Source organism: Lissotriton helveticus, chromosome 6 (genome assembly GCF_964261635.1).
Source record: "Lissotriton helveticus chromosome 6, aLisHel1.1, whole genome shotgun sequence".
Taxonomy (NCBI): domain Eukaryota; kingdom Metazoa; phylum Chordata; class Amphibia; order Caudata; family Salamandridae; genus Lissotriton; species Lissotriton helveticus.
Window position 1 is genome coordinate 197,441,532 of NC_136067.1, and position 16,972 is coordinate 197,458,503.

Consider the following 16,972-nt stretch of genomic DNA (forward strand, 5'->3'; position numbering starts at 1 on the left):
TGCCACACACTTTACTAATGATAGCTTTATGCCTTTTGCCCCCGTTAGCTCACTCTTTAATATCTTGTTTCTGCACCATTGTGAAATTTTAAAATCTTGTCCCATTCCCTGGCGCTGCCAGAAACATAATAAGGTCATGCAAACTGATATGCTCCATGAAGTGGTTCCCAGTTCTAATCTCACCTCCTGGACCATTGAAGACTTAGGTAACTGTTTTTACCACTCAAATAAATCAATTCTTCACCATATAGGAATTGTGGTGGTACCATTGTTTAGGACCAGTGTAGCCGACATTTCATCATAAACCCCATTACATTTTTTCAATCCACTGACCGATGCTGATGTCCTGAACTTTAAAGCGTCAAGGTGGGTGCGCCAATGCAGACTTTTCTCGAATCACAACTCCTGGTCCCTGTATTCAGCTACCTTTTCCAAATTCTCAGGACCCAGAAGCCATGTAAATCCTATTTTCCTCCTACCAAAGTATAGAATCTTTGTCTTGTCCATATTGACCACACTTTATTTACACCACAGTATTCATTAAACCTATTTAGCTTTCTTTGTAGGCCAATCTATGTTTGGTCAATTATAACAAGATAGTCCGCATATAATAGACATGAGATATGTTTCCATCCAGCTTAGGACTTAATCCCCCCTTTCTTTACCTAGGATTCGGGGTAGGTTTGCAATAAAAAAGGAAGAAAGCAAGGGGGGCAATAGGCCCCCCTGCCTCAACCCATTACCAATTGGAATTTTCTGGGATAAGCTCCCCTCTACATCTAAAATTAACTGGGTCAAGTTATCGGTATGACTTGCTTGGATCAACCCTAACAAATCAATTGGGATGTTGTACCCAATCAACGTTTCCCACAGGAACTCACCGCCCACTAGGTCAAATGCTGCGCGGAAGTCCACAAAGCAGCAGAACAAACTTCCCCTCTGCTCTGTCGACTTCTGCGCAATGGACTAGAGTGCAAAACAGTGGTCAATCGATGAGTGTCCCTCTTTAAACCTCCCCTGTTTCGGGGGAACAATTCGATTTACTTCAGCCCTGTCCGTAAGCCTTTCCAAAATTACTTTGGCAAATACCTTTTAACCTATGTCAAGCAGGTTTATTAATCTGTCATTTTTCGGGGTTTTTAAATCTAATTTTTTATGGATTTGTCTTATTATTGCTCCTCTCTAATTATCTGGGATAATGCCTGTATTAAGAATCCCCAGTAACATTTTTGCAAAAAACTCAGCCTACCACTTGATTTTAAAATCACTGAGGGCAAATTAGCTGGGCATGCTGCATGTGTTAGATTCAAGCTTGTTATAACTTTTCTAATATAACTGGGGGTAAAATACTCCTTTATTTCCTCCCTCACTCCTGGCCAGGATCTTATTCTCACTCTCTCCACCAACGGCCACTTTCCATATATTTCCCCCAGATAGCTCAATCCTCTTCAGGGACAGCACAAAGCAAAGACCTAAAGCTTTTACCGGAACTTTCTTGGACCAGTTTCCAAAAGCCTTTCACATCTTTGGACTCTATAACAGTTAGCATATTTGCCCAACAACTATCTCTATAGATTCTTTTTTTATCCCTAATAATCATTATCTATTTTCTCTTTAGTTTCAAGAGAGTGTGGGCCAAATCGGCATTGTATTTTACTCTTGTCTTCTGTCTAATCCTTGCTTTTACTTTACGACATTTGTCGTCAAACCAGGGTCATTCTTTGCCATGGGTTCTGTTTTTACTTCCTACCCTAGATTTACCAAATTTCATTTCCACCCTTAAACATTCCACCAATTGTCTTATTGTGTTTTCACACCAATCAATTCCATTATCAGTCCGAATGTTTTCTAGTGGAAGAGTCTGTACGGCGATTAATTTCCCAATAAATTCTTCCGATATATGGGTTGTAATCTGCCTTGGGTATGTCACATGTACCTGAAAAGCAATGTCTCTTTGTTTACCCCTTGTTCCGTGTAATTCCAATTTAGGAGGATAGTGGTCACTACCTTCCGCACTTACCACCTCAAAACACTTAATTCATTTGGAATTCCAGGCATCCATGAACACATAATTAATTGGGCAGGCTTGCTGGCTTATCGTGAATGTGCGCTTTGCCGGTTGATCAGTCTCCATTTTCCATTCACGCATACCAAACCCATAGAACCCAATAATTGACCAAAAGCCTTATTTTGGGCCAAAATATCTCCCCTCCGGAAGATGGCATCATCTATATTATATGTGGCTAACAGCTCCTTGCACCAAGGATCTATTCCACTCGGATTTAATTTATGATTGAAGTCACCCAGCACAAGGAGTACATTTTTCTGGTACTTATCAGAAACAGCCATCAAAGCTTCTTTTAAATTTCCCATTTCCAACTTATATTCATCCTCCTTACCCTTCTGTATATATACATTAACAATGACTACGCCTTCATAGTGTGGAACGGGGACCAACAGTAACACTCTACAACCTAATGCCCATTTGTATTTTAATTCCCAAAATTCTACCTTCCTAGCAATTTTTGTGGAAATCAGGGTCAATTGCCCCCCAGAGGGTCCACCAAGGGGTTTCTTCTTTGCCACTTTTTTCTGTTGAGCAAACCCTACGGTTGCTGGGGTATAGTCGCACAACCACGTCTCTTGTAAGCACACAATATTGTTACACTCAATGGTCTTTTTAAAAATGTCCTGGTTCGTTAGCCTCTTGCTCCTAATCATTCTCACTCAAGCACCCTTCTTCCTCATAATCTAGGGATGATGGCGAAGATAGGGCTCTGTATCTATTTCCAGCTAATATATCTATTTCACTTCCTCTTATGGTGATTTCAAGTTCTTCCTTGTTGTTCCAACAGGTATCCATCAATTTTACTTGACAAATTCCCAACCCGCAAGATTCATGAGGAATGTCTTCCCCTGCATATTATAATCCAGCATATTATGGCCCAGCAGTTCTTCCATTTTTACTAACCTAATGCCTTTCTTTTGTAACTCATATTCCGCATTTACTAGTGCTGTTTTTACAAGGGCTGAGTAAAGGAGGACCTTAGTTACTTCACCCCCTTTACTATTTACCGAAAACTGCACTTTCCTAAGATCCTCAGTGCCGATATTCCATAAACTTGCACATTTACATAGGGAAAAGAGGAGTAGAGATCTATTTAGTGGGATTAATTTCCTCACGTTTTCCCCCCATTTGCCCTGGCTTATTGGCTCTAGGAAAACCCACAGGTCCTGTCTACATTCTGCCGCTAACCCCCGTGGGTCCCCAGATGAATCGATCTTCCTTCTTCCTTGAAAGTCAGCATCCTTACCTTTCTTCGCTAGGCCTCTGTAACTAGAATTGCTAGTAGGTCCCGTTTGCAGATTATTTTCCTTCCTCCTTACCATATCACCCCCTTCTTCTTTCTCGCCCTGTGTTTTCTTGGGGTTATTTTTGGTACTCCTACATTTTCCTATGCTTTTTTGCATCCTTTCTTCGGGTTTGCTAATAAAAATTCCTTTACCTGGGTATGTTTCTTTACTGGGGCGGGGCCACGTTCTTATCTAAATTCTCTAGATGTTCCACTCATTTGGTTTATTATTTAAAACGTTCTTTGGTGAAGTCGGATTTTAAGTTAATAATCTGAAAATGCCACTTTTTGAAATGTGTAATTTTTCTGCCTAAGCCAAACGTTCATTTCTGCCAGTGTCCAGGATCACATGATTATAAATGGCTTGCATGTGTATTGCTTCCAGACAATGGTACAAAAGGGATTTTGGTCTTCGGGGAGTGGATCTTTCTTGTAGGATGGCAGGTAAGGAGTTGTGCCCTTCCATGATTACCCTTCAGAGAACCCTGCCTGCAGTACACACTAAGGAACTTGACACTTGACGTGCCCCATACCAGGTTAGAGTAAAACTCAGGCAAGTGGGCAGAACTAGGTAGAACTAGTTTGAGGGTAGGCCAAGGATTTCCCCAACACAAAGGCTGGCACGCAGAATAGAAGTGGCTCCCTTAGAGCTCTCATGAGAACACTACTGGACCTGTGGCAGATTCAGAAGAAGGGGTGCTGTCTGAAGATTGGAGACTGGACCTGCTTGCATTGAACCCAGGACCCTGAGAAGTCACTCCAAGGGTCACTTGACCGACCTTCTATGTGGGACCAAACGAACTTCAGAGGCCTTACATGAAACTTTCCAGCTAATCAGCACCAAATGGACCTGCCTTAGCCCTGCTGCTTACCTCTTCTGGAGTGAGTCCTGATCCCCAAGAAGAGGCCAACCGGGTCCTGGACCCTTAGATGGCATCAGACTTTGCTCTTCTTACTTCAGAACTGCACAAACAGAACTACAGGTTAACATCCAGCTATTTTGGGATCTTTGTGACCAAAGGTGGGACCTTTGTGTTAGCAATGACATCTGCATCTCCGCCAATGTGAAATTCTAATGGCTACCTTCTGTTCATGCCAAACAGCGACTCCCTGCATTTCCCACCAATGTGAAACACCAGCGATGACCTGCTCCTTGCGGCTCCTCACATCGAAAACCTTAAGCTGTATTTCCTTGCACAGTCTTGACTTTATCCGACCGGAGCTCCATTACGTTTGGCCTGAACCTTTGACATTGACTGGATACAGCATGACTAGATAAACATGAATGGTGCTTTGTGCTTTTTGGAGTTTTTATCACCGGAAACCTAAAAAATTGACAACTCTGGTTCAACTTATTGTATTTTTTTGTTTTGGTGTAATTTTATAAATGCAATATACTATATTTTTGTATAGTGGTTCAGGATTTTTCTTTTTTTGTGTTTGCTGTTTAAATTCTGCATAAATACTTTACACACTGCCTCTAAGTGAAGCCTGACTCCTATTGTGCCAAGCTACCAGAGAGCCGCAGGTTATTTTAGCGACTTTTGTGGTTTATCCTGACAAGGATTGGGTTTATTATTTGATAGGGGGTCTCACCCCTCTCAACTAATACCCCAATTTCTGACACTTAACTATTCAATATTTACACAACCTATCGGACGCAAAACTATTGAGGGGAAGCAGCATTGAGCTATCTAGGTATTTTATTACAAAAGGCTTGGATTCTGCATACATATACAAGCTACTATTGACATCTGAAAGAGGATTACAAATTGGGTCCAAAATGCAGTGGATGCAGAACTCTACTCCTGAGATTTGTCATGTAAAATTGGACATTAATCGCAGGGTCAAATTCAGCTGTCTCACCCTCAACCTTGTGAAATCATCCACAATGCACTTGTAACTCCCATTGCTGCTGTGTGTGACTGAGAATCGAGTGTTTATTGTACATTAGCTATTTAGCGCATCATGTGCTAATTCCAAGCAAGGATTCAATCATATTTGGACCCTACATAGATAAGGGAAGGCACAGGAAATGCAGAGCTTGGGACTGCAGGGCCAGATATACGATCAAAGTAATCACAAAAAGTGGTCATATATTGCACACCAACTTTTGCGACCACTGTAAGCAAACTGATTAATTTATTAGTTGAGGGGCACAAACTACCTTCATTAATAATCGGAGTACTTGTCAGAGTGAACAACTAAAGTCACTAAGTAAACCAGAACTAAACCCCTTAATAGCTATGGCACAGACCAGGTATGCTTAACCTAGAGGCAAGGAGTCTGATTCAAAAAAGTAACTTACACTTTTCAGAAAGTTTACACTTTTGAGTAAGTTTACAACTTTCTGGTATTCATAAACAGGAGTATAATTTACTTCTATAAAAATAACAATAATTCCAGGACTACTCGTGGCCAATCACTGGTACTTCCCCAACTTCTCATGCAAAATAATTACATTTGCAGTAGCAATGGTTGGCCATGTATAGTTTTGGACTTACTACAAAAGTGTGAGTTGCAAAAAAAGTGCAGTTTGTGAATACAAAAAGTAGCAAACTTACTCCAAAGTACAGTTTGTGAATCAAGGCCGTACTTTACAGTATTTATGCAGTACTGAAATGGTAATAATGATGTAATGCAAAAAATGTTCCTAAGTAAATAAAAAAAAAAGAGTAAAATTCAATAAACTTGATGACAAAAATCCAACAAGACAAACTGTGGATAGGAATTTTAAAGTTTTAAGTAGAACTAGCACTAAGAAGTACAACGTGCAGGGCGGAGCTTGCCAGCTCAACAAAACGGCCGCTTCTTAGTTGAGCTCTGCTACGCCACATCAAAATCCTTCATTATCCTGGCAGAAGCAGAGGTTTGATCTCAGCACATCTAGGAGGCTGACAGATCGAAGGTCCTTCCGCATAGATTGGCATTTGTCCGGAGCAGCTGTGCCATTGTGGAGAAATATCCGAGAGGAGTGGTGCCCTGACGCCGGCTAGTGAGCTGCGACGGACCTCGGAGGGGTGATATGGCAGCCGGAGTACAATTGCCTGCCTAATACAGTCTTGGTTTTTCTGGCCTGCCTGGGCAACTGAACTGAGCGCACTGGCTTGGAGGCCTTGTTTGACCCCCATGTGTTGTTTGGACGACCCTGCGGATTCACATTTGGGCGTGGCGTGGCCTGTGTATTGAAACCTGCAGGCCCGGCCAGATTGACGACTAGCCGCGCTGCGGCTAGAGTGATCCCAGCACAGCGCATTGACGACGGAGCCCTGCGGTCCTGAAATCGTTGCAGGTGAGGAGTGGCCCTCGCCTGGATGGCCTTCTGTTGCGGCCTCCCTCCAGCCCTGCTAATGCCAGTTTGCTGATGCTCCTGGGCCTTGTCTGAGGCACATGTGACAGGTGAGAAAGGAGTGGTAAAGCACTGACTGTCTTCTGGGACTGAACATTGTGCAAGTTCCTAGGTGCTGGAGGCTCGATGTGCCCTCTATTTGGCCTGCAGTGGGGCGTGCAGCACCTTCATTGACCTACAGTCGTCCCACACCAAGTAGACATACAGATCACATGGAGTTGCAGGGCCTGGGCCCTGTGTATGGTGCATGTTGTAGGTGTGAATAGGGTAGTGAGGCAAGGACTGCCTTTGGGGCCTGCATGGTGTGCACAATCTCTGGGGCTGAAGGCTCACAGCACCCTCTATTTGGTCCGCAGCACTGTGAGGAGCACCACGCACAGAAGGCATACGGAGCATGGAGCGCAGCAGTACAGTCTTCTGTGCCCGGACACTGGGGTCTCCAGATAGCTTGGTCTCTTCCCTGTGACCACCCTAGAGGAGCATGTGGCCCAGAGACAGCAATTGAATCAAGCTGAAATGAGTGGCTAGTAGAGCTTTGTAAGGCAGAGCTGGACCTTTTGGATCCCCCCTTTTTGTTTGACTCCTTGTGGCACAGTCGCTGGAGCTGTGGCCCGGTCTCAGGGGGCTGGTTAAGGGGTACATCCCCGGTTGCCTAGCAGTAACTGCATCATTAACGGAAGTGACACTACTAAGAGTCCTGCTTGAGGTGGCAAACAGCTGAGATGGGGAAGGTGGACAAAGCCCAATCTAAGCTGTCCTTCAACCAACGCCAAACCAAAAACCGGGAGACTGAGGAGGTTCATTCCCTCACTGGTCAGGGAGCTATGGGTGAGGAGACCCCGGCAGATTTTTGTCAAATCCTGTCCACCATCCAGTCTAGCCTAAGCTCAATCAACAGCGAACTTCACTCTCTGGTTTATAGAGTTGATCGTATGTCGGAACGCCTCGATAAACACATGGAGAGGCTAGATATGGCTGAGCGCCATATCACTGAAGTTGAGGAGGCCAACATGGAGAGACCAACACAGCATAGAAACAGATAAATAAGGCTTTTACGTAACTGCAAGACCAAGCCGAAGAACTTGAGGCTAGGTCTCGAAGGAGCAAAATACGCCTCACAGGCCTACCCAAATCCACATCTACCGGAAATATGGAATTGTTCATTGAATCCCTTTTGACTACGCTCTTGGGCAATGTTTTTTATTGAACGAGTGCATCACTCGTTGGGCCTGCAAGGTTTTTAAATTACAGGGACAGGGATGCAGCTCTGAAAAAAGCTAGAGAATTGGGGTCCCTACAATAAGAGGGCTAGACTATATCGTTGTTCCCTGATTTTACTGCCAAAGTACAGGAGGCGGGCAGACAGTTTGCTCCACTGTTGCGAGCCCAAGAACTTGACTATGCCATGCTCTATCAAGCGCCTGCGAGATACCATGAGTGGCAACCCCAAGATTTTTGTGGACCCCAAATCCCTGCAAAGAGCGCTCAAGGACTACTCCAGGGAGCAGCAACGTACTACTGCATCTGAGCAGACGCAGGGGGCTGATGCAGGAATGCTGGACAAAAATGACCAGTTATGGTCTGCATGCATTATTAGCAGTTTCATAAACCTAAGTGTTGGAGTAGAGGGATGTAGTGTCCACTTGAATGCTATTGATGGTGTTTGTTTTGCAGTTATTCGGCAAACAGTTGGGACATAGTGTTGTTTCGTTCTGAACTAGCGACTGTAATGTGGGAATTTTCCAACAAGTCTCTATTCTTAAGTTTTTTTCCACAAGATATGGTGGCAGGTAGCAGCGCTTCTGCACATACTTGCATGATACAGGTTGGTAGTGTGTGCGCCACATACGCGCTTTTATTGGAGGGGTAGCGTTATGGGGGGATGAGAGCAATAGTATTTTTTAAGGATACTTTACTAATTTGCTGACTGAAGTGGGTAGCTTGGGTCTTTAAATTCCAGACGCAACTCGCAGGTACAGAAATATACCTCAATTGAGGTGTAGCCTATGGACTCCTATTTCCTAGGTTGCCTGAGAGAGTATGATTAATTAGGATGCTAGCTTAATCTGCCATAATAGTTTACACGTGGCTGTATTGGAAATTGCACTTGCTCTTATCTGGTCCATCCATCTGCTAATTAAAAATAACTTACTTTTTTTAACTGGTAATAAGCATGAAATCATATATATTGTTTTCAATTAGTATGTGTATTTCGCAAGTAGAATGACCCATTTTCTCATGGACAAAATGGCTAATGTCCAAAAGCCCATATGCAGATATTGGATCCAATAGAAGCCATTTGAAACTGATTGACTGGACTGTCCATGTGCAATGATCCCCTTCACATCCAGATTCTGTTATTTATGCAAGAGGTTTAGGAGCCTGATGTACAAAGCATTTTTACAGTTGCATAAACTCCAATTCAGAATTTGCGATTGCTGATGTACTCTTCCCCTTTTATTAATTCTTAAAATTTGGATTGTGACCCCATACTGATTTCAGTATTGGAAAGGTGTGAGTTACTTAGATCCCTTCCAAGTACCAATTCCAGTAGTAAAACATTTAAATGTTACAGACGCCTTTGCTTGGGTGTTAATGCATTTACAAAAGGGTAGAGAGCCCTTTAGCACCCCTTAACCTTTGTGATTGTTAAAAATCGTTTTTGGGAAGTGAGCAGTGTACCACGGAAGAGTGGCAACTCTCCAACAAAGCTTTCAATAAAACAAAACTTCTATTTTGAAATATTTAAATGCAGTAGAGATGAATTGAAAAAGAAAAATTACTTTCCCGAAAGCCAGTCACAGATATGGTGGTCTGCTGGTCTAGTTGGTCTAGGAGGCCACTAATTTTGTGATGTACACTGATCAGAGTGTTCGCAATTTGTGATTTGCTCCATTAATATTCATGACATAGGTTAGATTGTGACCTACTCTGAATTGTAAGTTAGTGAACCTGCCAATTAGTACGTAAAAGGGTTTGTTAAATTCTTTGGTCACAAAAACACTCATAAATAGTAATCAGATTTTGTGACTAGTAATTACTGTATAGGGGCTTTAATTTATCTTGTATCACTTCTCCATGCCCAGGACAATCACTGTTATAGTAATCTGTTTTTAACATTTTAATTTCCATATTTCCAGGGGTAATGACTACAAGAAGATGGCTTCACCATATGAAGCTGGTGAGCCATGCGAAAGATGTCCTAATCACTGTGATGATGGACTATGCAGTAAGTTTGCATTATCAATTCATTTACACATTGAAATTCTAAAGCTTAACATGTCCTTAATGTCATTGTCTATTTCTTTTATGAAGGGTGAGGCAATAGGTTTAAGATAATAATACTCAGTCAAATAATGATCATTGCTCAGTGAAACTCATCTTTTTAATATTCAGGATTCTATTTTAAGTTACTCAGGATTTTCAATGTAGGATGAAATCCAGGTTAAGGAGAATTATCCTTAACCTTGCAAAATCAAATCTGGGTGAGAGTCCCTGGAAAAAGACATAGATTTTGAGAATAATCGTGCAGAAACACACATTTTTGAGGTAATCCTCACCTGTATGTGAAATCTCAGAAAAATGCAGTAAGCATATGATCACCTTGGAATGTGGGAATTAATATTCATATTGATAACCGATTGCAGGGTTATACACATAAAAGTCATCATGAAATTGTCAGTAATTTATGTACTTAAATCAATGATCAGTCACTGGTTAATACTTAACATTATTTTCTACCTTTCCCCCTAAAATTGAACAACGGGAAAGCATTCCGTGATCCCCGTTTTTATATGTATTCGATGGTTTAATAATATGGAAAGAAGTTTGTTGGAAAATGAAGTTATGTAAAGTTACAATTTTTTTAAGTGCAGCCTTTTCTATGGTAAGGTTATCATGGCCCTCAGGGCTGTATTCTGTGAAAGTTTGGGTTCAGTTAGTGATGATAGGCTTCTGGGGTGCGTAAGTTGCAGATGGTTTGCTTGAAAGGCAGAAGAGAAATCGAGAGATAGGGCAGGTGCTCTGAGTCCGAAGAGCTACCAACCAAAACAGATTACAAGCAGTGAGGATAATAGGTGGGGTGGCTGCATGACTGTATTTAGTACTTTACTGATATACAAGAAGAAGGTTGCATGTTTCAATGCTTTCCGGAATGCCATATGGTCCAAGATCACATACAGCATACAGTCGTACACAGTAATCTGTCAATTTTGTTTTTGTGCTTTATATAGGAGTGACTGAATGTGCCTTGAAGTATTCCAAGCAGTTCACTATCACAATATCGTCACCTAAAATATTGACTTACAAAATTATCGAGACATTAATATTGCATACAAAAATATTGACTACATATACTTACCATTAAAAAGATAAATAAATAGATACAAAATACAGTTGTTTAAAAAATTGATATAACTAATATTGAATACCAAAATATTGAGAACAGAAATATCACAAACATTAAATAAACATAATATTTAACAAAAATGACTAAACTCACAATATTGACAACATAAAATTGTTATAAATTAAAAACTATTTACCAAATAACATTTACTACCATTACAAAATCAATAAACATATATAAAATGCAAATAACACATTTTTAAACATAATAAAACATGGGTATTACTTTATATATATATATATATATATATATATATATATATATATATATATATAAATACAAAATACTCCTTTAAATAAATAAATTATTAATTCTCTAAACACACACATAACTATCAAAATAATTAAAAAGATGATATAACAACCAATGAAAGGAAATTATAAACAACGAAAACCAATATAAACATTCAACTAATTAAAACAGTATAAAATAAGCCAATTAATTAACACAAATTTATACCATAACCTGCAAATATTGAAAAAGGATGAAATGGTGCCGGATTGCTTCAAAACTTCTGCATTAAAATACCTAAATACAAACTAAGAACAAAATCAATTATATCTAAACAATACTCTATCTAAATTTTAAACAAGTAAAACATACCAAATTAAAAAAATTACCATGTGCCAATCGTTTTCTTGTTTCTGGACACCTTAATCTAACAAACCTAACTGAAAAGAAATGCTGCAGAGAAAATAAACTGTGCTAAATTTGACCAACAACATATTACCAACACAAGAAAACAATAATTTCTATAACAAGGTAAGTATGACTGCAAATTAATTTTGAAATGGAGCTAACTAATTTGTAAAACAAAATGCCCTAACAAATACAACTAATAAATGTTTTCAGACATTTTTCTTCAGCCTTCAGTAACTGCAAAAATTCACACTACATTAACTGCCTCACTGCGGCCAGAATTCCCCTGCTGTGCGAAAGAATTTTACATGTGCACAGTTCAGATGACCCCTGGCCATCCTTTGCACATGCCCACCGTGACGTCAGATGGCCGGGGGCCGTCCAACGCACGGAAGCAGTTACATGAACAGGATTACCCACCTAAAATAGTAAGTATTATTTTAAATAAATTAGAAAAAAGTAGTTAACCACCAACTGACATTAACTTAACTAAACCGAAATAACATTAAACTATGAATAATAAATACATTTCCCCCAACATATCCAAACAGCAACAAAAGAGCAAGAAAAAACAACAAATTAAACAAAGAAAACAAAGAAAATACAAGCACAACATATATGTCAGTATTTAAAGAAATAGAAATGTAACAGTGAAAATATAGCCATTGCATTGACTAATTTATATTTTTGTATGCATTTACAGTATAACCCACAAACTGCCAGATGTTCACATTCTCTCAAAAAGGGAATTTTAGCTCTGTTACATGGGCTCGCTTATAGCCAGGAGAGAACATCATCTAGCCATATTCATTGGTAATGTGCCAAATACTACTCTAATTCATGCAACAGCTAGGGAAACTACAGTGATAAATGTAAAAGGACATAATCACCACCCCACAACCTTAATGAAATAGAAGTCAGAGATGTTTCAGAAAACATTGAAGAAGCAACCTCTAGTTCCCAAAAAACAAGTATTGAAATATTAAAAAAATATCTTAACGATGTTCCAGAGCACATAACGGGCCAGTTACCTGCCATCCCAACACTAAAACACCTAATAGCCCGATGCCAAAAATCTACCAGCCAAAGAACACCAGCCCCAAAAACATTTAGAGAAGTAGAAATCTTATCTGAATTCACAAATACTGACAAAAAAAGAACAATTCCTTCTTTATAACAACAAAATTCATGAACAAAATTATTATCTTTGCTACCACTACTAATATACACAAACTGGTACAATGTGAAGCACAGATGATGAAAGGGATATTTAAGATATGTCCACAACCATTTTACTAACTATACAAAATTCATGGGGAATACCACAACACCAATATGTCCTTTATATATGCATTACTACCTAATAAACAATCTACAACTTAAATAGAACTCCTAAGACAAATGAAAGAACAAACTAATAATTACTACCCTAAAATAAAATAATTGATTTCAAACAAGTAATGATGCAAGCTATTTTCAAAATGTACCCACACAGAGCAATACAAGGATGCTACTGTCACTTTAACCAAAGTATATGATGCCATCTGCAAAAGTGTACTGTAAGGGGCCGATTACGAGCCTGATCGGAAAGCATTCTTCCAGTATCGTTTGCAGAATTCTTTCCGGATGAATCGGATGGGGGGAGTCTGACCCAGCGATTTGGATGCATACGGATGCTTTCGGATATGATTCAGTTGGACTCCCATTGACTTAAATGGGAGCTTGTGTTCAGACAAGAACACAGGCTCCCATTGAAGAAAGGGGTGGTTGAGGAAAACCTAGCCCCCTGTGCCAGGCACCCCATGGTGACTGCCACACTGTGCATGGTTGGAAAGGGAAGGTCTGTTTGGGTACCCCCACGGGCCTGATTCAGAGGGCCCTGGGTGAAGGGGGGCCTGCTATGGGCCCCCAAAGACTGATTCTGGCAGCCGATTTGGTCCCAGAGAAACTGATTTGGAACAGCTGTCCGAACAGGTCATCGAAACTCACTCATTCGGGAAACGAGTCCATAGAGCTGTACGAATCAGTTTCAAAAGGCTCGACCTGTACGAATTCCTTTCAGAACCGATTCAGGACAGCCCAAATGGTTTTCCAGGCATCGTAAACTGTTGTTCAGAACTGGGTACAATTTTGTCAGAAGCAAGGGTTCAGAGTCGGATTCTGTAAGCCCAAATTTGATTTGGAGCCCTTCCTAATAACATCGAATTCGGGCCATAAGTGTAGAAAATGCAACAAATAGTAATTTTGCATATCAAGTAAAAAAAATAATAGACCTGTTTCTTTAACTGAAGTAGCAAACCACTCATCTGAAGAAAAGTTAACCCCCCTACTTGACTATTTCAAAGACACACAGATATTGACAACTACACAGATTAGGACGCAGACAGCAACCAAAATTCCATATTTCCTGGTGGAATGTGTATGACAGTACCGTAGCCCAACAAGCTAAAACTAACAACTCAGTGGGAGGATGGCATAACTCCTTCCAAAACACATTAAACTACTAAAAGCTATCCAAAATGAATAAAGCAACCAAGAAATTAACTAGACCAATCTGTAACTAAAATAGGCCCTAATCTATGTAAACAAACCAAAACAATGTATGGACATTTACAATATGAAACAACACTATACCCAAACACCCAAGGACTAGAATAACTAGAACAATAGCAAAATCCATTCTTTAAAATTATAGCCAACACAAAAACTACCTACCACAATAACCAAGATACGCTTTTGAATATATTTATAATGTAAAACATTTAATATTATTTTAACCATAATAATTGACATAATAATATATATATTTTTAATTACTACCAATTAACAGAATTAAAAAAATGAAATAAACCATCAATAAAAACAAATACATTTTACATAAATTAGTATATAAAATATATTGACAGCAAAACACATAAAAAGTTAACATTTTCCACCCATCTGAAAATAATTTGGAGTAGATCGTCCCTAACCCAGTAGAAATCCCACCTGACAAAGATCCAAATTATATTAAATAAAAGGACCAAATTCCCTCCAAAATGAAAAATACAACTCTAAAAATAGGGATCCAATGACTTAAGTTAACACCAAGGTCAAAACCCCCTTGCCTGACCTCAAGATGGCCACCTCAGTTGGTCTCTCCACGATGCTCTACCACTCCTGGATAATAGAACAGGCCATCGACCTGATCTTAATCACATCCCTCACCTGACCTTGATCCTGCTCTCCATCCAGGACATGTACTCTTTGAACTTTTCCCCGGCCGTGGAGATCCTGTTATTTGATGAGGCCTGGTGGAGCTACCTGTTAGCTGTAGAGGAGATGGGCTGTGGATTCCCCCTCGGCCGTCACCTAGCCAGCCAGACTTTGGGCAGAGTTTTCTTCCTCTCTCTGTCGTATCCCCTTCCTTCCCCTTTACCCTACCCTCTTCCTCCTCCCTTCTTCCCGTCGTCTATCCCTTTAATGATTTTCTGTTGAGATCTAGCTATTTGACCGATGCCCGGTGGAGCTACCTGATGCGGAGATGAGCTGTGGATTCCCCCTCTACTCATCACCTACCCAGCCGGACCTTGGGCAGACTTTCCCTTCATCTCTCCGTCGCATCTATACCCTACCCCCTTTTCCTCTTCCCTCTTTTCCTTTCTCACTCAATTTTCGTTTTCATCCATATTCCCTTAAAGTTTTCACTGATAACTTTGATAACTTATAATTGATGTAAGTTTGTAACTATGTGGAACCTTATGTAAAGTGTTCTGAAACCTTCGGGTCTAGCCAGCGCTATATAAAACTCTTTAAATAAAATAAATCAATGGCACAATCTTCTCTGTAGTCGAACCATCAAAAACTAAAAAAATAGATTAAAAAAAAAAGAAATGCTCCAGGAAACCCAAAAAAAGAAAAGAAAATGTATATAAAAATAATATAGTCAATCAAACTAAATAAAATGTTCTTTAAAAAAATGTTTTAAATGCATCTTTGCCCGCACCATAACTACGGAACATTAACCTGCAAAACATAAACACAATACCCTACTGCAAAAACGAATTCATTCCGCCATCCTAATTTACGACAATAAAACACATTTTACAATACACAACATAATCAATAGCATATAACTAATAAACTATTGCACTAAATACCAATAATGAATCACAAAACTAACACTAAATACTACTCTACCAAAACTATGCAGCACTGCACAGTAACATTTTAAATACCAAACGACATACTCTAAATACATCTCTACTAACTTCCCCCTACTCTTAAATTACCTAAAAATTAATTTAAAACAAAGTTACCTTAATCGAAGACATACAGCTCCCAACTGCAAACTTCCTGCAGCAAATCTAACCAACCAACGGTATAGATAAAACAAAGAAACCCCTTAAAATTTCAGCTTACCTGAACTAGAAAAAATACTATTTCCCTATAGAAATGAATAGTGAAAAATAGAAATGAGCAAATGATGGTTACTTTTTTTTTGTTTAAAAAATGAAAAATATTAGAAATGTTAAAAATGTTTTATAATGTTCACAAATGGTTTAAATATATTAAATATTATTATATAATTCATTATAATATTTAGTATCTATTATACCTGATATTGTAAAATGCAAATAAAAAAAGATTTCCCATACATAAAACATGTATAATATTTGTACATGGTGTAAAAAAACTATACCAATGTATAACTACTCGAAAATATTGTTTATAAAAATAATTTTTATATATCAACATATTTTTAAAAAAATTAAAAATTAAATAATATTATCAAGCAAAAAAGAATGACAAAAATGACTGTGTAATATTATTTTACATTGTAAAATACAGATGAAATAATAATAGTATCTCTATAAAATGATATAATATGTAGTAAAAATATATTACTGAATGATGAACAATTATAAATAACAATGTATCTTCACCACAAGTCCCCACGTCTCCTTCAACTGCACCACCGAACCCCATTGGACCGACCAGCACTGCATGCACTTGACCTTTAGGAAGCCCACCACGCACCACAGCACCCAACTGCTGCCTCGACGATGGTGGAGCAAAGTCACCGAGGACCAGCTCACCACCACCCTCGGCCTGAACCCTCCCACCGACTCCACCAACCCCGACACCGCCGCCCGCAACCTCCAACTATGGATCGACGACTGCGCCAGCACCCTCGCCCTGCTCAAGACACCCTCCAACAGCCACACCAGCAAGAAAGCCACC

The 16,972-nt window shown here is 39.6% G+C and overlaps 1 protein-coding gene across 2 annotated transcripts in view; it reads left to right on the forward strand.

The window, feature by feature from the left end:
* The window catches only part of LOC144761285 (cysteine-rich venom protein-like), a 198,579-nt gene that overhangs the window by 151,176 nt on the left and 30,431 nt on the right, over positions 1–16,972 (forward strand). For both annotated transcript variants that reach the window (XM_078646736.1, XM_078646737.1), the window contains one exon: positions 9,843–9,931. In XM_078646736.1, the coding sequence (XP_078502862.1) occupies positions 9,843–9,931 (89 nt within the window). The remainder of the gene's footprint in view (positions 1–9,842; positions 9,932–16,972) is intronic.